Below are 25,924 nucleotides of genomic sequence, written 5' to 3'. Positions count from 1 at the left end.
CATCACAATTTGCCTACAGAAAAAAGCTGATACTTTGTAATGCAGCTATATCTAGGGCAAACATTGTCCTTGTTGCATCTGTTCCTCCCAAACTAAAAGAATATAAATGAAGCACATGTGTCAACATAATTCTGCATTTACAGGATAAAGTGCAGGAAGGGAAAGCAGCTTAACAACATTAAAACCCGAGAGCATCTCTTGTTTAGCCTGGAATTGGCTGGCCCCGTTTCCTCAGACCACCAAGCCCCATGCATCGCCACCTGATGGAAAACCTGGGCCTTCAGCTGCCTCGTCCACCTGGTCACCACAATTAACAAGGAAAATAAAGAGCGGATGCCAAAAAACTACCAGCAGCCATCACCAGTGCCACAGTGTACAAGGAAGTTGGGACAGAGGGGAAGCGGAGATGAAATGTGACAGTCACAGGAGGTGTGTGCAGCTAGCTATGTTTTTCCATTCCACTGAGGGTACAGCCAACCTGTTCCCCTGGTCTATATATGGAAGTAAACAGGATGCAAACAGTGGGGTAGAGGTGATATGCCATATGTAGCCTTACTATCCTGTTGTTTGGACTAAGGCGCCTTTCAGCACTCCTAAACAAGAGCTAAATCGTGTCTTTAGTGACTTCCCTGGAAACTCACGAAACTTGGGAGAGCTTTTGACAGCCTATGAGGCCATAGGCAGCTACCGTGTGTGTAAGCTTGTGTGTGGTATGTACTCACGGCAGGTACGAGGAGCTTCTTGACCTCCTCCACTGCTCTCCTCATCTTGATCTCAGCTCTGGCCTGTGAATCTTCAACTGTGATCAGGACATGAAGGTCTTCGTTTAGGTGTTCCCAGTTTGGCTTCCCTCTGTTCTGCTCCTCCTGGACAGAGATAGAGGGAAAGTGAGAGAAAGACAGTGAGCAAATGTGACAGTGTGGGTGTGCTGGAGCACCAGTGCAGTAACACGGCATATCAGAGGAAACGGAGGCGAGAGGCAGGCATACACAGAGGACGACAGAGTCCTGTGAAGAGAAGCAGGATGACAGGAGCGGCCCTTTAGTCAGCTATTTAGCTTTAACTTTGAGAGGACACTCTTCTTTAATAGATCCCTCGCTTCAGAGAGACATAGACGACAGCTAGCCCTGCAGCAATTAATATCAGTGAAAGATTGATGGGTGGATGGATCACAGAGAGTTTTTTAAGCCACAACAACCTAACTAGTAGGAATGCAATTGTGATACATAGGGTATGGTTCAAAGTGCCGCAGGATTGTGTGTAAAGGAGGACGTGTGTGCCTCTGTCTCAGACTTGTTTGCATGGACAATGCTGTCCAGGTAACAATAGCTCTCTGAGGGAGTCATTTTCCCTCCTGAAAAGGCAGTGCCAAAGCACTCAGAGGGCGCCAAATTGTAGCACTAGCAGTACCTGAAAGGCAGAATGGGCTGTATTCAAAACCAACACCACAGCCCGATAGCCTTTCAAAACTGTTAAATAGCAAGCCGTTTCAAGATTCAAATTGGGGCGGCTCGGGTTGGGAAATCGTGCATGACGCTTTACGTTATTCAGGTGCCTCTGTGAAAAGCCCAGTCATGCCTGACTCTTTTTGAAAAGGTAAAATGGGATATGTAGAGACAACTATGGTGTAGCCACACATTTGTAGGAGAACCACCCTTCTCCATTCAGTGTAGCTACTTTCCTCCCTCTTCTGGTTGCCCCACTGACAGTAAGTGCAGCGAGCAGACACTGAGAGCCCTCTAAAAAGCTTTTGAGGTTGTATCGATGTCACTGTACAACCATGAAAGTCAGCGGTTTGAAAGCTGACTACTTCCCTTGAGGTGAGGAGTTGAGGTCTAGGGTTGTCGGAGAAAGATGCAACCTCAGATTCTTTGATGTGTGACACCACATTAAAACATCAAAATGCGGATTGTAATGTCACAACGGTATTATTTGATTTAGTGAAGACAAACAGGAAATGTCAAAAGGAATGCAACTCAAAAACATCTCTAAATCAGAATTTCTTTCTTGAAGAAGGTCAGAGTCTCAAGTAGTCCAATCCAAGCCTTTCCCCCTCCTGTTGTGGGTTCAGGTCTGTACAGACTGTTGATGAACACTGCCGTTTAACCCTCACAAATACAAACCATCACAACTTCACGTCACAGCTCCTTTGTGAGTAGTGAGCCACTGTGACTGTGTCTGATTATAAACAATGCATTGCGGTGCTCTGCAGGGGTCCCCCCTGACATGATTTCTACACACTCAACGAGCACCACAAAGTGAATGTTGCATGCACGCACACACATACAGGGTGCTTGAAGCTTCAGCTGAGTGCCACCCACCTGCTTTCTACTCCACAGAGACCTGTTGCCATGGCACTGCTCTTTGCAACACACACACACGTGCACACACACAGGAAAGTTCAATATTCCACTCTCGTTTTCCCCTTTTCCACACAGGGGGGAGGGCCTAGTTTCAGCAGTCAGGCCATTATTTCACCATGGCTGTTTGCTTATGGCCTATTAGGGGACATGGGGACTAGAAGGTGACTCAGCATTTTCTAGAGGGGACAAAGACAGACAGGCCATGAAGGCTGCCTCTGTATGCAGGGCACTGTACGAAAGCACATAGAGAATTAAGGGCGCACATGCACACACATCCATAATGCAAGCACAAACACACACACACACACACACACACCTCACACCAGCATGACTGCCTGTGAACAAGGTCACTATGTGCCCTCTGAGAGAAAGTGACAGCATGACAAACACGAGGAAGAGTTGGGGTGGAGGGGGAGACAGAGTGAGAAAAGGGGGAGGGTGAGGTGAACGCAAAAGTGAATACTGGGAAGACCTTTGAATAGAATAGTCTGCACTGGCCAACATCAAATGCCATGGCAATAACCACGTACCAGAGGGTAATCGGTTATGGCAAAACATGTGGCATGAATAAATAGCACGGACACTGCATCTAGAAGCAACATCTAAGAATAGGATCAGAGGGGAGACTGCTCGTCAGTTTTATTGCCTGACTTGCATCGTCTGTACAGCACCTGTTTGCCTGCTGGGTTTCACACCTCCCAGCTTGGACCAAATAAACATTAAGGCCTGTTCTCCTGTTCCTTTTTTTTTGGTTGCACTAAAAACAACAAGAGTGGCAGTGCAATCTTGTTGCTCACATGTCACTTTGTCAATTGATCTTGTTGGTGCCATCATTTCACCTGTCCCCCTTCCACATGTAAGCTACAGTGCTGGGCCTGGTACACCTCTGAGGCTGGAGGCAATTTATTGAATTGCTCAAGGACGCGTAACAGGTCACACATGTACACACACAAGGCTTTCAGTCCTTGGGTTTGTTGTTGAAGGTCAGTCCTACTTAATACACCACACTGCTGCTTCCAAAGGATTTTAAGCAATGGGGTGCAGTCACTTTGTCCTGGCAGCGTTGTACTGTAACATGTGCAAATTAAAGTACTTGCACTATTTCATCTCTTACACTCGGAATAGTCCCTTTTCCTTTGATCCTAAAGGACATTCCCAACTAGGGTCAATGCAACTGAGGCTAAATGCCAGAAGGTCAAACAGGTGCAGTAGGGAGCTGCAGGAGGGACAAGCGAGGGCAGGCAGGGCTGTTAAGGTGACAGACTGCTTTCAACTACCAAGAAAGACTGACTTAAGTATGGATTGAGAATGGAAATATGGTACGACTAATTAATGCTGGATGATTTTAGTGTACTACAATAGGGTTTATTTATATAATAGTATATATGTATTTAATGGGTCAGATTGAGGACCACAGAGTGTGTTCCTGAAGAGGTCACCTAAATGTCAACATCACCAGCTCAAGTAACCATACTACAGCACACTTAAACAAAAAAAAAACAAAACAAAACATAAATAGCTCAAGCACACTATGATGCAGGCGCCGCTACACTTGGTGCTATTTGCCATCGTCTCCTCTCAATGCCATTCTCAGTCAATAATGCCCAGTGCACCAAAAGTAACACCTGAACATTGCTCTGCTTTTTTCTCATCAACACAACAGCTCCCGGTAAACTCTTAATAAAACAGAAACAAGCTTTCAGTTGCGCTGGGCCAAGTATTTAGAAATCAGGAGATGAGAAAAAGAAACAAGTCAGCTTAAACTTTAAACAAAACAAGTGTGCTTGCTGCTGTGCCAACAGGCCAATCAACTTTAATGTATTGATTGCCAATGTCACACATTAGCTCTCAAGCAATAAAGTTTGGGAGCTGTGCTGTGGTGCTGTCTACTGGCTGGCAGAAGTTGAAGGTCCAAGCTTGAGGCCTATTCTGCTCTGCCAGTGACCACTCAGCTACAACAATTAGGCTCTTGTGTGTCCGTCAGCAAGAAAACTCATCAAAAAATAAATGCATTTGACACAAAATAAGTCTGTGACTCAAACTACATAGCTGTCTACAGTGCTAACTGTGATCTCACATTGTGTGGTAGCCAAAATAGAATTAGGCAATCGTTTTTCTGCAATGGAGGAAAATCCCTATTCCAGCAATGGTCGATATAAAGTACCAGTAATTTAATTCCTTATATTCCTGCTGCTGTTCTGCATTAAGCATGACTGCAAGAGTGAAAACCAGAGGGACTCAAGCTGCCACATTTGATGAAAGTTTGACTGGAATACAACTCTAAGAGCCTTTTTCTTTCCAGCCATTTAGACAATTATCATCAGAACGAACATCATATATACAAGTTTCATCCCTGTGGGCAGTAACTACAGATTAAAGAACAAATGTTGCGGTCACAGACACCTTACATTCGGTCTTGTTTGATCAGACCGTGAAGCTCAGTCATGGGGCAGACAATTATCCTGCGTTAGTGTCTTGTTCACAGACATTCGCAAGTGGGTTTAATAATTTCACCACTTCCATATTGTAATCATGACTTAAATACTTGATACATATATTTATTATTTATATCATTATTTATATTTAAGTTTAAAAAGGTATTTACTATGAAAGTTTGTTTTATTTTGAATTAAGCTAAACACATTACTTTGTTAACATGAGTTCTTTTGATAGCACTACAGTGGCTAAGACTTGTTATGAAAATGGTAACATAATTACAGTTGTTTGTCTTGGTTAAAATGACAACAAGCCCATATTTTACAAGCACAAGTAGATGCTCATTTACCTTGAAATATAAGATACAGTTAAGAAACAGTTTATCTGAAATTAAAAAGAGAAACATTGTGTGGCTTTGGAGTAAGAATCAACAGCTAGCTTAAAAAGAATGGGTGATATTAGTATTCAGTCACAGCAGGCGGTACTTATGGGCAGAATTAGATGCGAGCAGCCAATAATTTGCACATAAAATATTACGGGAAACAATCTAGGGAAATCTGTAATGCTGGGTAAGTGATGGGTAGGTATGCAATATAAGACGTATAAAATAGCAACAAATATTGATCCTGACAAGCCTAATTATGAACATTATATTGGGTGTTATTTGATAAGAGTGTGCTTTTCCACATTTTCCTCTTCACCTGCCTCTTCTTATTTTCTACTTTATCTGCTTTTCTTCTCCAACCATTGTTCTTCATTTCACCCTGCATCTCTCTCTCTCTCCCTCTCCCCTCAGTGTCTACCCGACTCTCTCCCACTGCATAGCTCCAGTGAGCCGACTCCCCGCCAGGCAGTGCGGCCCAGGAGGGAGCAACCAGCTGAATTATTGAGAGCATAAAAACGCTGCCGCTAATGGATCCTGAATAAACACACTGGCTAAGCTGCTCCCGCGGCTTCCTCTGCTGCCACAGGGCATCAAGCTGAAAATACTGAGGTTGAGGACGCAGTGACTGGAGGCTACGGGACTGAGGCTTTGTTTGGGCCTGAGCCACAGTTATGACATGCTAGGGCCATCCAAAGGATTTTAAACAGGGGGCGAATCTGTTGGCGATTCTTGTGATTTATTGACAGTCGATGCAGCAAGGAAATTAAAATTGGACGGAACTTAGATATTTTTTGATATTTTTTTTCCCCAACCTAACTATTAATCTAAGATTAGACAGAAAAAGGTGGTGAGAAAGGGAAGTGTAATTTTAATGAGAGCAATTTAGAAAATAAAGGCTTACACAGTGATTTGACACAATAATTTAGCAGGAGTAACAACAAGAACTATTTCTGAAATTTTAAATATTAAGGTATGCTCCAAGCCCATCACAAATCAAAACACTGAGTAAAGAACTTATCTAGCTCATCTGTATTGTTGCATGAATATTTAACCGCTCTGGGCTTTTGTTAGATTAATACAGGATCTTTGACAGGTGCCTCCAAACAAAGTGGCACACATTAAGCTTTAAAATGGTGTGAGATTATGAGGGCCATCATATATTTATGTAATGAGCCAAGACAAACGCGTGTGCATGAGTATGTGCATGCCCGAGCGTGTTCGTGCTCATTTAACTACTTCAGGATCCAATTCCAAAGAAAGAACCATGGCAGAGTGTCTTCATCTTGTTCTGTAATAATGAACACACTCCAAGGGAAATGAGAAGAGATAGAAATTAAAATACGAATGGAGGAGTCATAAAAAAAAGGGAGGGAAGCAAATGTTGGCCCTGCAGCACTGGAGCTTCTAAGATTATGACTCAGCTGAAAATCTGCGTGCATCTGAGTGTATGAACCCCATTTCTAATACGATGCATCGTGGTCTGTGTGCGTATGAAGGAGATTCCCATATGAAGAGGGATGAAATAAACTTATTACTGATTTATGTAAATGCATTGTAATATAGCACCACTGCCTGGAAAATCACAGCAACTAAGAGCCACAAAGAAAAAGAGAAGAGGGAGACTTAAAAAAAAAAAAAAAAAAGGATGCAAGTGCAAAAGGTGTCACTCAGTGAAGAAAAACAGGAACAGAAAAACAGCCAAAAGCAGCCATTATAGCGCAGCTAAGACCCATGGGTAAAACATGCACAGATGCTTGAAATACCACAGTTTTCAAAACTGTCAATTTGTCCTCACAGGAACTTCAAAGTACATCAGCAAATCTGATCTGACACACTTTGGGAGGCCTCGGGGATGAATCTAAGTTGCTGTAGCATTCAAAGTTTAGATTTTCATTGTTCAGTCGTCTGCTTTGGCTGAAGGGTATGGTGTATCAAAATTTGATATGTAGGCAGCTATAATATGGCATGAGTCAACTTTGTGGGCTTAAAACAACATACTACTGCAAGGTCAACCCGGTAAGTGCAGTACAGGACAACCAAAGAACAACACTGCTTTGCAGCTATCAGTCAGACTACCAAATGCTTTGATGTTGCTGTTTAAGGACAAAACACAGTGTGAAAAATTCTGTGCCAATACCCAATTTGAAGGCAAATTAACAGAAAAGGGTTTTTACCACATTCATACCCAGACTCTCAGGATATATAGACAGGGAACATTAGCCTTTTATGTCTTCAACCTCAGCTCAGTAGGTCCAGAAATAGAGGTAGCCCCTGGCCTTAGTCGTGTGCTTTACTACTGCAGCCTGTACTTTCCACTGCACAGCGTTTTGCAAACAGCCCTATCGGATGTCAGAATGCAGCCACTGGGCATCCACTGAGCTCATGTCTGCCTCGTGTTTCTACAGGGATAGTGGGATGTTTTTGTGTGACAGGGGTCCCAGATAGTTTGACATTATTGTGTAGTATCTCAAGGGGGAGGAGGAATCTTTGTTGTGAAAATAAGGTGAATTTCAGTGCGTCTTTTTTACTTGTATGAGTAGAATCCTATCTAATGACAATATTATCGAGAGAAAAACATGAATTTACCTTCTTCTTGTCTCTCATGGAGCTCTTGCCTCGCACCATGATTTTGCATCCCGTCTCTGCTTCCAACTGTTTGGCTGTGAGTCCTCGTGGGCCGAGGATTCTCCCCACAAAGTTATACTGCAGAAACAGAGAGAAATATACAGGTGAGTACAGAGTGGGAGAGATTACAGATATTACATTTCCATAAAGATTTAACTGGCAATTAAAATCTACCAACAACAACAGCTGAATGTAAATGGTCAAGTTCTTCTTAAATATGCAACAGGAATATAACACACAGTCAAACAGGAATACAGATGTCACTTTCCATCTAAATAGGATATCACACCTCTACTGCCACACCTTCACCCACCACACCGAATCAACTACTTTCTGCCTATGTTGTCTCTTTCACAACATTGCTATAACAGCCATAGTATGGTTTTCTCCTTACTATGGTTGCAACACTACCAGAAATAGGTATTTACCAATAATACCAAGGAGGATTAGTGTTACAAGGGTACTAAGGGTTCCTTTAAGAATAATTTAGTTTTTTTTGCAGTTGAATGTTTTTCTATCTGGCTGGATTTCCAACCATAGACCGCAGCGGGGTAGACTTGCCCCGACATTCAATACGCCCGCTAGATGTCAAAATGGTGCCAAATAGAAAAGTAGAAAATTAACTACAGCAAATTATAGAATGGTGGTTAGTAGACAAAGTAGAAATGGAATTGGCGGATGCTGAAGGGAAGGTGAGTTGTGAGGTGATGAAGAGTACCTGACACAATTCTCTTATCAAGGACCCCCTTTTCACTTTTGTGTGGCTTTGGAGCTTTGTACCAAAAGGAAACATATTTAACAACGTAATCCCCTCCACTTGAAACTGGCTTCCAACGGGATAAAGGGAAAATGTGTTGAAATAATCCAGCACAATTTTCAGCCAAAATAAAAACAGAAGGAAAGGAGGAGAGATGGGGTAGAGTGGGGAGCACAGTGACGCATAGAGAAGTAAACAAACCACCCATGTTTAAACAGTGTGCACAGTGGCTGGTGGAGTGCATGATGGGCAAGATCTCTGGCACTATTAAAATTGGATAAAAATGTCCAAACCTGAAATACTCAAACGCTCACTGGCACAATGAGTAGCGTTCCTTGACAATGAGAAGCGCAACTGTTCGTCTCTTGAGCTGTTACAATGAGCCGTGACACTGCCGCATTAAATTCTTAAACGCAGTCACATCTGCTTATGCACTCCAACGCACCAATGCCTTAGCGAAATCCAAAAGACCATCAGAGAAGTCACATTTAATTACAGAGGGATTACAAATTTAACGCGATGCTGGTGTATTTCCCCTTAACTACGCAAACAAACACTGGTGAGGACAGTGAAAACCTCCAAGATGTTGTTGTCTGTGTCCCCGTCACTGGGCTTGCCTGCAACCGTCGCATGTCTGCGCGTCTTTGTCAGGAAAGACACACCCTGAGATGCTAAAGTCCCTGCGGATGATCCTAGCATGCAGCTACAGAGGCTTTATATTTCCATGTTGCAAGGCAACTGTCTGTTTGGTTCGCTCAAATCAAGAAAACTGGTGGAGGGGCTGTTTGTGAGAGTGTGTGCGCCTTCTCAAGAATGTAGAGGCACCTGTCCTCGGAGGTCAGCCACCACCCATGCACAGTGGCCTGCTTCAGACTGGTACATAAACACACGAAGAAGAACACATGCACACAGCCTCAAGGAGCACAGGAGAGAGCTGTCTGTCTGCATCACAGTACTGGCTGCAGACAAGGGTGAACCCCAAGCTCTGGACATGGCGGTGGTGCTGTGCTACACAACACACATAAACAAACATGGTCTCTTACCCATTAAACAGAAGCTACAGTGACACTGTCCTGGGTGTTGTTATACAGCCTACCTTGCTAGCAACTGCAGCACCATATCTGAAAACTTTCAGCAGTCATCTGGCTCCAAGACAAAATGTATGCCTACAAGGATTAAGGTGCCTAGCTATATGTCGGTGCAGGCATGTGACGGTTCCCACCAGCCTCACAGGCTACAATATCTTCCATCAGTCAATACTGCATTAGATTTACACACTGTAAATATATTAAATACATAAAGTGGTTGAATTAAAAAGCATGATCCAGATGTGAAAGAGACATGAGAAGGGGGAAAACATATACATGATTAAAACTATGAGGCCAATTCAAACAGAAAGCATTTAATATTTTATTATCTGCCCTTCGCTCAGTTTGTGACAGTGGAAGTTACTTCTCTGTGGACATAAATATGTTGATGATAATTAGACATGACAGAGACCATGGCCTGACAGAGGAAAGCTGGGAGAAATAAAGAGAGAAAAGGTTAGAGAGATGATGACACAAGGGCAAAAGGGAAAAGTCATGGACGCCAGTGTGAGGGGAGTGCAAGAAGAGCTAACATGCCACCACATTTTCACTCAAAATGTGAAACTCTATCTGATAGGGCGCTCAGGGATAAAGGGTTGGGGCAGGCCATTACATGCATGTGGCTTAGATTTTATGGCGACCCCCTTCCCCGGAGCAAAGGCTTGTGGGTGAAGGCTGGAATTTCAGTGTCAGATGTCTTTTAATGATGACAGAGGCATGTGCAGAGAGTCGCAACAACATATGGGTGGGGGCACGTAGCGGCATAGGCGTCAGGTCTGGCTAAACAGTTACTGCTCTCACACATCACTCAAGGAACATTGTAAATGCAAACACACATTAAATGACTGTGCTTCAAACATCTCACCACAATATGGGAATTTAACAGGGAATGATACAGCCTCATATTAATAAAATCCCACAATTAGAAGTGAGACTCTGTAAATAAAAATGATGCCAACAGCCTCTCTGTGATGTTAACTGTAGTGGATTGCTCTCTCTGCTCCCTGGCTTCCCACTCTGCACTGAGGGTTTGACATTCTTCTTGTGGATGTTGATATGCTGTTCAAAAAAGGCGATCTCCATTTTAAGCCACAGGAATGTAGAGACAATGAAAAGCTGAGCAGGCGAGTTATCAGAAGGTTGCAGGGCCATTGAGCATGCCAGGAACTTCACTCAGTACAGCCGGAGGAGTAGGATGGATACAGTGCCCCTCACTACCAACCACACTATCCACTCTTCAACGTCCTCATGCTAAACTATCTACCCTCCTACGCAACAGCAAAAAAAATTTGCTGATTTTCATCCTCTGTAGTATCAGTCTGAGGTCTTTCAAGAAAAATCATGTCTTGGCTTGCTTTACAAATCTCTGTACCCTCCACGAGACCTTGAAACAGTCACTAGTGAAAGGGAAATTTAACAGGCTTCTGCCAATACATAATAATTAGTACAAATACAAAAAGTGTCTTTCCCATGAATAACAGTGAAGAGTCATCAGCCATTTCCGCATAGAACAAAACAATTACAAAAAAAGTATGGGTATCTAATGGCTCCATTCAATTAAGCCCTACTGTCAGAAACCCGTCTGGTGAACAGAACACATGCATAACCTCTGTTTTGCTGACTTGTAAACTCTCGACAGTCTCTTTTCCTCTTTGCTGCACTCTGCTCATTTACAGCATTAGAAGATTAGAGACACTGGGACCTTTCGGTGGACAATCTCTTTTTCTCCTCTATTTCAGTCTACTTTTATCTCCGCTTTCGCCAAGTTTTTCAAACAAACACACAAATACAGAGAGAAGCACATACAGCATATACAAACACAGCTTGTGTGTAAACACTGAAAAACAGACAGACGTGCACACACACTCACACTCACACACACACACACACACACACACACACACACACACACAAAGCCCCCTTCAGGACAAGGGCTTACACTGACATTAAAGGGCCTTTGTTTAGCCCCAGTTATCGCTACTCCACAGGCGGGTTATGTTGTGAGCATATCTACGTCTACACCGCTGTGTGTTTCATGAGTGCGCGTGTGTGAAACCACAATGTATGGAGTGAACTCTTGCAGACACCCTCCGCACCCTGAGCTGACTGTCACTTGGGTTTGTGTGCACATGCCTTTTGGTTTGTTTTTTTGTTTTTTTTGTGTGTGAACAACTGAGAAACAACAGCAGTTCCACCAACAATGCTCAGAGAAGCAGAACAATTGTGCCTTTGACGGTGTTTGTTTGTGGTGGTGGGGAGACAGGAAATGAGATCATGCTGAGGGCTCTGGCTGTGTGCGCGAAGAGCTTATCGGAGAGCAGGGCCAGGCCGAGAGGAGAATACCAATCACTTATTAGCCGGCCTCGCTGGGTTTATGGAAATGAGGAACAGTTCATTCAGTGCAATGTATCAAAGCAAGGTGGAATCTGTGTTGGTTACACCAGGCACTGTCATCTCTCCCCTGCTTTCTATCATCTACGCTCAGTCAGTTGATTATAACCCTCCTTTTTTTATCTGAGAAAACTCCGCTTGTCCTCATACCCAAGATATCTTCCATCTCATTTCACTTCAAGTTACTGTATTTGAAGGGTACATAGCTGAGCACTGGTTGCTTAAACATCTCCCTTCTGCTTCCAGACCTCCTTTTTTCATTTTCTGGAAACCAAGCAGGCTTCCTTTTCCTCTCTGTCTTAGTACACAGGATCTTTTCTTTCCTGTTCTGCATATCTGTCATCCTCCCCTGGTGCGGGGGTCTCTCACAGCACAAATCAATGTTTCTCTCCAACTACACACAACCTTACTAACAACCAGCCGGCTGCCTTTCAACACTCACCGATCTTTGTGCAGAAATGTTCCATCATTTAATTAATCCATCTTGGCCTTTGCTTTGTGGTCTGAGCGCAACACATACAAGCACGCAGCAGCTCTGCATAGCTTTTCCGGACAGTAACACAGCAAGAACAGACATGGGGAACATGCAGGTGCTTAACCTACAGCAGGTTACATGGTTGATCTACAAGGCGGACAGCGGAGGTGATGCTTGGGCAATGAAGACTGAAAATTACACCTAGATTCCAGTGGTGACATTTGCGCCTCAAAGCCCTATAGACTTCAAAGCTCTCTATTCAGCACATCCAGCATTTAGCAGCCTAATCCATGGCTCCTTTGATAATTCTGTTTGGGTTTATTTTGGGGTTGCAGGCAGGCTGGAAATACAGAGGGGGGGAAGACGGAGAGATGGAAGCGTACAGATTGATGTCAGCTGGAAGTTTTAGGAGACTTGAGCGAAGGAAGCAGAGAGCAAAGTTTGTGCACTTTAGATAAGCAACTAGCAGAGAGAGTGAAAAATAAGGAAGATCCTACGTAAAATTCCATCTCCCACTCAGTGTTCATCTGCGTGTTAGTTAGTTGAGCCCAAGTAAACTGAAGAGTACCCTTTGACAGAGCTGAGAAAGCTGTGAACCAGTGCTAGCCTGGCAGTGCTATCTTATCTGCAAACCTCCCATCCAGCTGAGGAAGGGAAATGACATCTACTTAAGAATGGTCACTTCTGGCAAATATCAAAGTCCTCTAAACAAAGAACTGTGTTAGTTTACGGAAAGCACTATAGTTGCACTAGTACTGGCTGATCAGCCGTCAGCAAATTTAGTTCACGCTTCATCATTATTTTAGTGTTGCCGTCTACACAAACATCCAATGTTTATGCATGTTTACAACTACCTCCGGATTGTGTAAAGCAGAGTGAAGTGTTTATGCTGGTGGATTAGTTCTGCCAGCTAAGTCCTTGGTGCTGAACTATTTACAATAAATGGTCAATTTGTTGAGGTACTGATTCCAGTACAGTGCATTAGATCTGTGTGTCATAATCAACGGTAAAATATTCTACTTCTTCACATGCCTTTGTCACAGCTCCTTAATAACCCTGTCAAGTGCAGTCAATTGTATTTAAATAGCTCATATTGCCTCGGGGGACAAGGAGCCTCTTCTTTAAACCTTGATTTTAGCGAGGAGGAAAATGGAAGAAAGCCACATAGGATGGGTCCCTCTCCCAGGACAAAAAGATATATCATACATGTTGCCATGTACAGAATAGAAAGACAAAATCAAACTATTCATGTGGATAATAAAATATATTTGAAGAATGTGCATCCAGGACAACTGAGGTACTTGTGGTGTCACTAAGAGGCACCTGTTCCATACAACGTCCTTCCACTGCAGAAGAGAAGTAACCTCACACCTAATGGGACTGATGTTAAAAGTCACTGCCAATCATGTTTAAATGATGAATATTAGAATTTAACTGCTCATCCAACCATTTTAAAACCAAAAACATTGGTCTACAAAATCCTGTATCAGTAGGATCTAGTCTCTGCTCATAGACAATTTATACGGTGACACCACCCTCGCCTGTGTGGTCAACCTGCTTCATTTGTCCTTCATTCTCTGCTTTCACCTCTCTGCCTCTCAGCTCAATGACTGCAGGGACCAACAGGCCAATGAAGCACTAAACACCGTCCACTTACAGTACAGGCATAAGTTGGTAATATGAAAGCAATCAGTGGCATTAGCGTAGTTATAAATACACATCTAACCACTCACAATGTTGCCCTTCGTCATGTTAACTGACTACAACAAATAGAGTCCTCTGTTCAAATTATCATTGTAATTACCCTCCTCATCAAATAGCTAACTAGAAAGCCATCCGTTCATCAAATTATCATCATCATGCATGGCTGGCTAGCTAGAGATATCAAAATCCTCCACTCTACTGCTCTATCAGTGAGGTGAGCCGAGGTGTGGGGCGGTACATTTCCAGGACTGGTAATGACTTAAGGGGGTCAGAAGGATATCAGGAGCTGGCATGATAAGTGATGACACCCTCATGGGAACAAGCTTAATGACTTTCCCTGCGCAAGGAACTGGCTGGTTTGGGCCGGGCGATTTTACTGCAGTGAAACAGAAAGGTCCAGGATATCCTGTCTGCTCAAATCATCAGAGCCTCTTTTTTTTTTAGTATCTCAAATGGGAGCAGACAAGCTTTACGGCAGTTTCAACTGATTTGTTGCAGCTGCAGATGGACTTTTAGCAGGCATGTAAGAGGAGGATATCACGCTAATGCACAGGATTACCAAGAAAGGTGAGGTAAAAATCTAACAGGTCAAACAAGACATTAAGCTTGCATTTGTTCAAGTGCTCTGATGAGATGAGCTGACGGCATCACTGCGCTGTGGATTGAGCCATTGAAGAAGTCGGGTGTCGTGAAACTGTAGGAATATACCTTGTGGGGGGAAAAGCGTGTTGAACATTTTCCGGCAAAGCCACTTAACTTTTTGAGCATTTAGTTTTTTCAGATTTAACTTCTGACTCTGTCTATGCGTTTAAGTCCAAGAGACCACTGAATGGTAATATATGGCTCTCTCCCCAATTATTTAGTTAGGGACATGGTCTTTTTAGCCAACAACTAGCCAACCAAGACGGCTGCCAAGGGATACGACTTTTAAGACATATGCATGTTCAGTACAAAATCATAATGTTGTTGTTACAGTGTTCGGTGTTGGAAGCTTACAGTGCTTGAATATTTAACATCAACTTATAATATTCATGGCTAACCTTCTCATATTTTTATCCGAAATAATCACCCTTCAATCATTTGTCTGTTTAAATTACGTGTTCTGCATTTAATTTTATCTCAAGACATGCACCATTTAAAGCTTCAAATGTGTAAAAAGCATAGAGTTGATGAAAACCGTTCCTTTAGTTTTAATACACTGATGAATGACAACCAAAACACCTTTCTGCCTCTCACACGCAAGCACATAGTACCTATCCACAAGTCATTTGCAGTGTTCAATTACTTCCATTTGACTTCAAAACACAGACTAAGAACCAAAAAATGTTAACTTTCAAGATCAAACATCTGTTCAACTGAGCATCTTTATTTTGGAGACGAGAAACCAAGAGGGACAGAAGAGGGGAAATTGAAGGTGGAGGGGGTTAAAAGGATTCCATTACTGAGGTAAACAAACTTAAGTACCTTAAGTACCTTAACAACCTTCTGAACATCAGACAAAAACTAAAAACACCAACAGCAGAGCCGTAATGCACAGCTGTATAGACCTACAGTATGTATATAACTGTGTTCTTTCAGAGCTGTTCTAGCAGGTGTTCTGGAGTTCCGACAGTCCTGTTTTGCACTTGCTCAACAGTGTACGTCTAACAGAGGGTCCCATTTCATAGCGTCAGCACAGTAAAGGTGGTGTCCATGTGTGCTTGTCTGTGTTTTCACTCCTGCGCATTTCTTAATATCCAGTGACCTGCCCACAACCCATCGAACAGTTGGCAAATACAAACACACAGGGAATAAAGTGGAGACAGAGACAAACTTAAAAGACATGTCACACATCCTATCAGATGCCTGAAGGTCAACGGAAATGACATGCTGAGCTGTCAGTCAGCTGCCTATCAATGTGTGTGTGAGCGTGTGCTCAGGAGAAAAGCAGAGCCACAGATAGCATTTAATTGAAGGTTGAAGTTATCAGATAGCCTGCGACTCAGCTGTCAGTCAAGATGCAGTCACCACGGTGACGCTTCACAGCGCTCTGCACCACTGACGACATCGGGAAATGGCTGACTTTGAAGAACGGTGAGGGAGTGGCTAGACAGACACACACAGGCAGGCAAAATGATAGAGATGCAGGCCTAGCACACACACACACACACACACACACACACACACACACACACACACACACACACACACACACACACACACACACACACACACACACACACACACACACACACACACACACACACACACACACACACACACACACACACACACACACACACACACACACACACACGTTTACAGACAGATGTGGCAGGCAAGCACTCACACACAGGCCAGGAGAGGGACACACTTAAGGGAATTAGAGTAGGAGCATGCTGGCAAGGCAAGTTATTTTGGTAGAATTGACATGCTGCACTGCATCCAGGCACCAGGACAATCTAATTATCTACTGGTGAAACGAGAGCAGGGGACACGTAGGTGAGACAGAAAAAGCACCACCGAGCCAGCATGGCCTTGACAAGTGGATATGGCGGGGAAAGGTAAGAGGGAGTTATGTTTTTAAATCAAAGTGGAAACCGAATGGAAGGCAAGTGTCCCAAAATGACAAGACAAAGAGTGGAAAGAGGGAAAGATTGGGAAATCTCATGAATGATGACAAATCTTCCATAGCAGGTGAGCTGGTGCCAAGAACACCACTGCCTGCTTTCTTGGGACAATGTAGAATTGCATCAGCGAGACACACGCACACACAGAAGCGAGCACACACGCATGCCTTTTCGATGGCGGGAATCTGGGAAATCAGACGGAAATGTGAGAGGGAGGAAAATATTCCCCAATCTAATAATCATCATTACAGTTTCCTTTCCTTTAGCAGTGAGCAGATGGGGATAGGAAGTGACATTTTCATCCTTTCCTTCATCGTTTCTTTCTTCTCTTCCTTTTCAAAATGATCCTGCTTCACCCAAGCTCTTACCCCACAACTAAAATGTTCCACTTTTATATCCTCACTGAAAACACTACCTCAATATAGAGATACTGTAGCACACTGTGTTTGGACAGCAATTTGGAAACTAGAGAGTCCCATAAGAAGCTCAGTTATAGGTGGAAGTCGGATGAACACGCAGTAGCGCTTCATCTGTTGTTTTCTGCTGTTCGAATAATGAAATCCTAGATTTTGTTCCCTCTCTCTCCACCCCAAAAGCCTGAAAATGGAATAGAGAAAATAGTAAAACTTTAAACTGCTGCCGATTTCCTCTGATCATCACATATAAATAAAACAAAGCTATCTGGCATTTTCATTTTTTGGTGTAGGGTGTGTGAACCAAAGTAGGGCGAAAAATTGTCCATGGGAAATATTGGCCTTTAATGCATCATGGTGAAAGAGTATTTGTCTCTGCTTGCACATGTGCATATTAGTGTGTGTATAAATTGTGTCTGCTTAAGGTCATCAGTGAGTCATCTCGGCCACCAGGGGGAAGCCTAATTAATTTTGGAGCTTTCACGGCAGCTCGTGAACACAATGCTGAGTTATAGCCCTGCCCTGCACAGAGCAGCATGGCAAATCGAGCAAAGGAAAGGCAGGGGTCATCTGAGGATGCCACACTCTTAACAGTTTGTGTATGTGCCCGTGTGTTTGTGTGAGAGTCTTTACAGCCATAGGTGGCAACCACAGTTCCACACATTTTCACTATTCCAACATGTCCTCACAGGGTTAACACAGAACCCACCCACGAAAATGGACACACATATGCACAAACACAGAGAAACTATACAGTGATTTAATTTGTTTTGAATAGCATAACTACAGGGGATATCACAGCAAAACAGGCAACAGTTTCGGCCTTATATCTTTAAATAGCATGTTCATTTCTGAATATATCAGACATGCCCTTCAAATTAAAATAAACAGCTGCAGGCGATTGACCAACAGGGTTTTTCAGGGCTGATATTAATTATTATTATCATTTATTAAGGAGACAGCTAACTGAAATGTAGAAGTAAATGTATACGACCACAGATGGATGATCCTGCATCAGAGTGATGGCAGCATTTGTAAAAGAGAGTCAAAAAAACTGATGCAAATAATTGATTATCACTGCTAATTAGAGGACAATACAAGGACCTGATGTCCTGTCACTTCAGATGAAGGCTGAAAGGCTGAGCTCAACCTAAATAAACCACCCATAACCCAGAGGATGGGTCTGGTCTTCGGGTCAGCTGCAGCTGAGCCGATCCCAGCCAGTCCCTGGTGCCCGTTATCAGTTCTGTCAGGGGGAAAATACAATCCACGCCTGGCTAGGCCTTGCCCTGCTCTACAGTGTGTCTTATCCTTCGTCACCTCCCTCCATTCATTTCCTCACTGCAAGCTGCTGGGATTACCAAGAGAAATGCTGCTCCACAAGACGTGACATGACCATTCATGTGTGTGCCTGAGATTACTATGAGGACAGGAAGGTGGCTGACTGACTGTGGTCATGACCTTACACATACATACACACAAACACACCTGTCATTATTCAGACACAGCCTCATCTCTACAACCAGCATGATAGCTCCATCATTTAACTTTCATCCCTGCGTGTGTGTGTGTGTGTTTCTTTCCATTTGAGAAAGCAGTCTCTACCACCACTCTAACCAATGCAAGTGATAAGTCCAAAAGATTTCCATCTCCTTCAGCTGAATATTTATGGAATTGCAGTTTGCTTTCCATGACACTCCTCCTCTCAATCCCCTCCTTCTCTTCCTCTCAGAACTAATCTACCGCTGAGCTGACCCATAAACACCACAGCATGCCATGTTTTCATGAGACTGGGTCCAATTTTAGACAGCCACCTGATGTAGCTATAACAGTAGTCCATTAACAGTTTGGTACATCTTCTGAGTACAGCAACTATCGCTTAAAAACAAATTAGCCAAGACAGTCTTGAATATTTTTTTTTTACATGAATACATGAAAACAAAGGAGCAAAAAGAGGAAAGCACAAAGAGGAATGCACTAAAGGAGTGAGCGAAGTGTGCAACAAAAACAGAACACTGAACTATTGGCAGCTGACATTCCAGTGATGGCACACCGCAAGACGCATGGCCTCCGGCAAGAGCATGTCAGCAGACACAAGAATATTTAATCTATTATAGCTGCTGACAGAGTTGTTTTGTAGAATAAGCAAACATATTCCGAAAGACATAATATTCCATACATTTCCTTTTTTTTATTTTTTGCTCAAAACACCATTTGTCTGCTGGTTCCTGGGTAAATATTAGTCTTAAAACAATAAAGAAAAACACACCAATAATATTAGCACTGTGATACAGCTGCTGTCATGTGAGATGTGTAAAGCAGCTACTTACATCAGGGTACTCTTTGACAGGCACAAACAGTTTTTCCTGCAGGTGGACGATGGGTCCCATAGGCTCCGGCAGCTCCAGAGGGTGTCTGTCCACAAGGCCATTCACTGTGTCGCTGTACATGTCTTTACGTACTCTGTTGATCTCTGAAACACACAAACGTGTACACTGTGGTAAGCAAAGGCACAATCAAACATTTATTTTCCTTTGTATTTGATACATCACTGTCATATTGATTTTGACTTCAGGGCAAAGGCCTAATGTAGCATATAAATCTTTGTTGGGGGGAAAAAAAGAAAAGAAAAACAACAGAAATCTGTCAATTGCCGTTAGTATTGTTTGTCATTTACAGACAAACAACTGTGTACGTTTGTTTTCCGGGAGTACAGAAAAAAAAACATCATCGCCTGTGAGCGTGGAAAAGTATGACAGCCAAGCATGGGTGCCTCTTTATACCTAAAGGAACCAGCAATTTTTCAGCTGCTCTGACTAACAACACTGAAGGTGTATTTCTGTGCAAGTTATCTTATATGCCAGAGACAAAAGTTAAGCGCTGCATTATTTAGGGGTTAAGGCCACCATCTTTCCTTTCTGCCTGGTACTCCCCTGTGGCTGTTGTCTAATAGAGTAGCCTGTGTGAGCAGCTGGGCAGGTGGGGAGACGAGACGCGGAGAATCGCTCAGGCTCAGGTACATGCCTTCAGATCTGATCCTTCTGTCAGATAAAACTAATGGACCTCTCTCCCTCACACACACACACACACACACACACACACACACACACACACACACACACACACACACACACACACACACACACACACACACACACACACACACACACACACACACACACACACACACACACACACACACACACACACACACACACACACACACACACACACACACACACACACACACACACACACACTCTGCCAGCAGAGACTGCTCCAACTCTCTCACACATTCGCGTCTAATTCACACTTGCGCACCCCACTTTGACTGCCTCTGTAGCTCACACAAACTCTCACGGAGGAATTCTGTGCTATGCAGGTTGAAAAAAAGACTTCATTCATCCTGTTCCATCTTGTGTGTTGTGTGTACAGTATGTGTGAGTGTCACAGTTGGATGAAGATCGATGACTGCAGTTGTAACACCTATTAATAAGGGACACACTCATGTTTCTAACTTCGCCCGTTTGCTGTCACTAAACAGACACTCATGACAATGCTGAACCAAAATGTTAACTGGCAATAAAGGGGAGGAAAGACCCATCTACAAAAACATGGTTTTAAGTTTGAGTGTGAAGCAGCTCCACCAAAATGGTCAGGCTGGTGAGGCCTCGAGGAATGATGTGTGTGGGGGTGGGTGTTAGACACCATTTCCATCTCTCATGAGACTTTCAAGCAGTTGGGAGCTCTATATTAAACTCTAGCTGGGGAACCTGACACTCAACTCAGATGCCCTGAGCGAAGCATGCCTGACCTCTGGGCCTTAACCTTACACTGAAGCAAAATTAGAGGATGGGGTCACAAACCCATAATTAGGTTTGAGTAAAGCTCTTGCCTTTGTTTAACAGGAGAATAACTGTACACTTTTATAAAATGAAAAAAAAAAGGTCGGGTTTAGCCATGGAATCAATTTGCGGGGAATTCCTGTTAAAGATTCAAGCGTTGTCCCTGGATACTGTGTCAATGACAGACTGACAAATATGTGATTGATACACATCAACATCTGGCCTGCAGCTGTGTGGACAACACCTGCGGGACAAATTTGAACCATACAAACAAGTCGGGAGACTCGGCCCGGAGCGACTCCTTCACAAACATGACCTCAGCACTCAGCAGTTCACACACTCCCACTCCTCCCTAAAGATGAATTCATCCTCACGGTATCCAGCCCAGAGGACAGATTACATCAGTCCTAACCGACAACAGCGGCTTTAGCCACATTCAGGCTTTGTGTATGAACAGAGAGGCTTGGCAGTGACACATCATACAGGGAGGAGGCCGGGACAGCACAGTAAAGCGAGTAATGGGAATATGAAAAACAGGACAGTTAATTACAGATGATTGTGTGTTGTGCGTCCAAATGAACCCTCAAGTACATAAAAGTTCAACATGATGGCCTAGTAGTTTAAGAGGCAGGATTTCAACCATGTAGTCATTAGTCTAATCTCTGTAACCTCTTGACGGTTAAGTGAAACTATCCACGGCTGGCTCACACGTAGGAGATATGGAAAATAAGATCCCAACTATACTGCATCCTATAAAAGAGAAGAGCTATTTAACAGACCACTGGTGGACTAAGTGTGTGTGTGGGAGCTATCCATGATGGGTAAATAGGAGCCGCTGTTCTAAAAAAATCAGTTTTGTACACATAGCTTCCAGCAAAAGCACATATATTTTAAATCTGCATCTGAGAACATTCTCCAATTCAGATAACAAAATAAAAAAAAAATAAAAAGAGGAAGTGTGCACATGTGACAATGCTACCCAACAACCAGCAGCAGCAGCAGCAGCAGCCCGCCTTCTAATTTCCCCTCGCTGAAATGCCACATTAACATAAGGGGGCCGTGCTGGGCCATCAGTGGAGACGTGCGGCATTTGACAACCTCTAATTTCAGTGCAGCAAGTCTTTTCTGAAGCGCTGCGCTCACCTAAAAATTACCCCCTGCCTTGCACGGCCGACAAAATCATTTGTCTAGCTGTCCACCCCGGCAGAAAAAGGCTGATTTTGTGAGAAAGATGCAAGGAAAGGAGGACAAAGCAAGAAAAAGAACACAATCGACTAGAGTGGGAGAATGGTTGGCTATCAAATCAGAACTTTTCTTGAACTTTGGATTTACATTGAAAAGAAAAACTTGAGCATGTACGTGCTTAACAGCTAAATGAGGAGCAATAACAGATCCCCAGTTACTCCCCTTAAAGCATCCCTCAGCTCAGTGTGTCATCCACAGCCTGACTCAGCAAACCACACACATAAACAGCACTTTCAGTCAAAGCTGTCTATTTACCGGTGGGGGGCTGGCTTCACACACACTGACAGTCACAGGAAGAGAGATCATAATATCACTATTTAGCGTTTTGCCCAGACATCTGTCAGGAGGAGACAAAAATCAACCTTCACAGTAGATGGGGGGCAGATAGGAAGAAGGTTTGATGAGACAAAGACAGAGAGAAGAGAGAGAATTATAGGCACAGTGCTGAGCAAGCAGAGTTCAGTTGTATACCTCTTGACTTGCGCTGCTCTTTTCTGCCTCAATCTAAGTTAATATACATTTCATTTCACCTTCTCTTTTTTTTTGTTTCTCTCGCTGTCTGCCCTTTCTTCTCAAATCTGCGGCGAAAGAATAAAATGTCACAGGCTGTGGCTGCAGATACATCTGCCCTTTGTAAGCTCAAGTAAAAAGCTGCTTCCTCCTCATCTTCTTTGGTGATCTTGGCAGTGGGGAGAGATGTGCACCCGAAGGGAGAAGGATGTGGGAGAGGTGAATTGCAGTTGAAGGTGTTTGAGAAGCAGTGGACTGAGGAATCTGGGAGAGGAAGTGGTTGAGATGAAAGTGTGGTGTTGTGGGTGGATGGATGTTTCATGTGAATCTTCATTTATAACCTTGAGAAAAAGTGTTTTTAAAAAAAGAAAAAAAAAAACTCTAGGTCTATTTACCAGCTTTTTTAAAAAAAAAACAAAAAAAAAAAAAACAAGCCTTCAAACACTTCACCCTCAATTCTTGGTTGTCAGTCAATTCCTTCTGAAGAGGACTTTGAAATGATATTGAAAAAACAAAAGCTCCAGAAAATACTAGTAACTGAACCTTAAGTTTTTTTTTTTTGTTTTGTTGTGTGTTTAAGTGGGGCTGGGCAAATGCCCTCATCCACATCACTGATGATTTATCAAAAATCTCAAGCTGTTAATGTTTTGTGATGTCAGAGCAGCATGCCTGACAAAGACTCTTCACAGTTAGCCATTTTGCTCCACAGCCACAGATGTCTCTCCAGCAGGCAGACCATCCCTGCTGTACCAAAAGTCACAACACAAAAACAACACGAAGTTGCATATGGTTAGAATTTTACTCACATTTGGACTATTACCCTTAAATAGGCAAAGCAGAACTTGGCCTAGCCTGTAGAGTCAATGTGCACGCAGGAGGAAAAGCTAGAAGGGACACGGAAAAACAAAATTAAGTGTATCTACTCATCTGAAAGAGTGGTATTTGACAGAATCAGCCACCGTGAACTCAGCACCATGGGAGAGGGAAGCTTCTCATTTATTTACCTAGCCTGATGCCAAAACATGATCACACAGAAACAATAAATAAATAAATAAAGGGAAGCAGTTCAGGTGAGATGGAAGAGGAAAGGTGACAGGCAACAGAATAGCCACTTGAGATATATATGTTTTCTAATGTTGCGGCACCTACCATCTAGGCTGACATTATCTACTGAATGTAAACACAGCATGAGGACAAACATGAGAGGGTGGAGTGGAGGAGAGATCAAAGCTGGAGCAAAGAGATCAGCGGGGGGTCGAGTAAAACTGAAAACAAAAGGAGGAGATACTGCAATCAGGTTTAAGCCTGATGAAGATCATTCAGCCAGACCTGCTCCACTGGAGAATGGGACCAAGTCCATTAAGAGCCCAAAAATAGACCTGCTGCTCCATAACTGCCTCGTCCTCACCCTGTAGCTCAGAGCAAAACGTCCTCGGACCACGCTGGGCACATCTGTCCATATGTAGTGTGTGTCTGTGTGTGTGTGTGTGTGTGTGTGTGTGTGTGTGTGTGTGTGTGTGTGTGTGTGTGTGTGTGTGTGTGTGTGTGTGTGTGTGTGTGTGTGTGTGAGAGAGAGAGAGAGAGAGGGACAGAGAGAGGGACAGAGAAAGGAGAGCAAAAGAAATGTAATGGGCGAGTAATCAGTGTGATCAGCTTTGCCTGAGGAAAGCAGCTTTAGATGCCTTGTGATGCCTGGTATTAGGCTGATAATATCTGGCACCTGAAACAGATTGAGTTTAACACCAATTAATCTTCAAGCCAAAATGATCAAATGTTCGACTCTGCAGAGCGACTGAATGAGTCCTCCCTGTTCAGGAGGATTTAGGATGGAAAAAAACCTGTGCTGTGCAAATCACTCCATCTTTTCCTGCTTATACATGCATGCTTGCTCAATTCATGATTTAACAGGTAAAAGGAAACAAAAAACAAACTAGGAAGCCGAGATAAATATAGACATAAAAAAATGTGGTGGCCGTGTCCAAAAGAGCTACAGCAATCACAGATACACCTAAATGTGCCGGTGCCGAGTGAAACAAGACCGACGCGAGGAACAAGTCTTTTCACTTTAAAGCTGTGCACTTTAGCAATCACAAAGCCCGGGTACCCGTTGCAAGCGAAAGGATTTGGGCGTTTAATGCATTCCTGCCCTTTATTCACGGCACAGACGACTTTATCCAAGACGACACTCCACTTCAACAGTTTAGGGGTTTGGCAGGCCAAGCATATGAAAGACGGAGGTTTCTTTTAAAGCAGAGAGCAGAAGTGTAGTGTGCATTGGTGGGGGTGACTGAGCCATGAAAACGTATGCATTTCTGGGTCTTATCGTCAACTCACAGCTGCCTCTCTCTTCCCCTCCCTCTTTGTGGAGGAGAAAAAAAAATGTTTCCTCATGCTTCTGTCTTATTTTTACTTCCTAATCTTTGATTTAAGAGTAGGCCTACACTGCACAACCCTTTGATGTTTGTGCACAAACTATTCCGGTGCCGTTAATGAGTTTGCTGTGCTATCAGCATAGTTAAGAACAGCATGTGTAGTTCAGTTCTTACAAAGTAAATACAAGCTTTAATTCTGAAATATCCTGTCCTTAAGGGTTTGCCTTAGGGGACTGAAATGTCAACATCCTGTAGCCAAAGGGTCAGCACTTCAATTGCCATTGTTTACCAATTATGGACAGTAGGAGTGCGACAGTGTACATATTGAACACAGGATGCTATGTTCAGTACAGGGCTGGCTTCAGTTTTGCTGACCTGATGAACCAAGGAATGAGGAGACAAGGAAGATTTTGGTTCTCCGTAAATAATAGCAACACTGGAAATGCAGTACTTCAGACAAGATCCGTGGATCAACACTGTTCAATCCAATTAAGGCAATCTTATGTGTCTGGAAATGGCTACATCAAACATTCCGACTCATTTGCGACAGCAGTACCCAAGTGTGTCTATTACTTGCAGTAGTATAAAACACACCGGGGTGCAAGTCGTGTTCCCCATGGCATCCCTGCTGTCCCTTTTTCAGAGAGAGAAGAAGCCATAATGAACAACATAGGAGTGTATATTGCTGTGGAGATGTGACTATATG

At 43.3% G+C, this 25,924-nt stretch overlaps 1 protein-coding gene across 7 annotated transcripts in view; it reads right to left on the bottom strand.

Moving 5' to 3' along the window:
• Nucleotides 1–25,924, bottom strand: part of qkia (QKI, KH domain containing, RNA binding a) — a 73,982-nt gene that overhangs the window by 27,399 nt on the left and 20,659 nt on the right. For all 7 annotated transcript variants that reach the window (XM_037125493.1, XM_037125492.1, XM_037125491.1 and 4 more), the window contains exons 2-4: nt 19,577–19,719; nt 7,771–7,887; nt 723–866 (exon numbers count right to left, since the gene is read on the bottom strand). In XM_037125493.1, coding sequence (XP_036981388.1) covers nt 723–866; nt 7,771–7,887; nt 19,577–19,719 — 404 coding nt within the window. The remainder of the gene's footprint in view (nt 1–722; nt 867–7,770; nt 7,888–19,576; nt 19,720–25,924) is intronic.

Source organism: Acanthopagrus latus, chromosome 16 (assembly GCF_904848185.1).
Source record: "Acanthopagrus latus isolate v.2019 chromosome 16, fAcaLat1.1, whole genome shotgun sequence".
In the NCBI taxonomy this organism is placed as follows: Eukaryota; Metazoa; Chordata; class Actinopteri; order Spariformes; family Sparidae; genus Acanthopagrus; species Acanthopagrus latus.
Note: the sequence above shows the minus strand (reverse complement) of the source record. Positions and strands in the feature narration are given on the sequence as shown.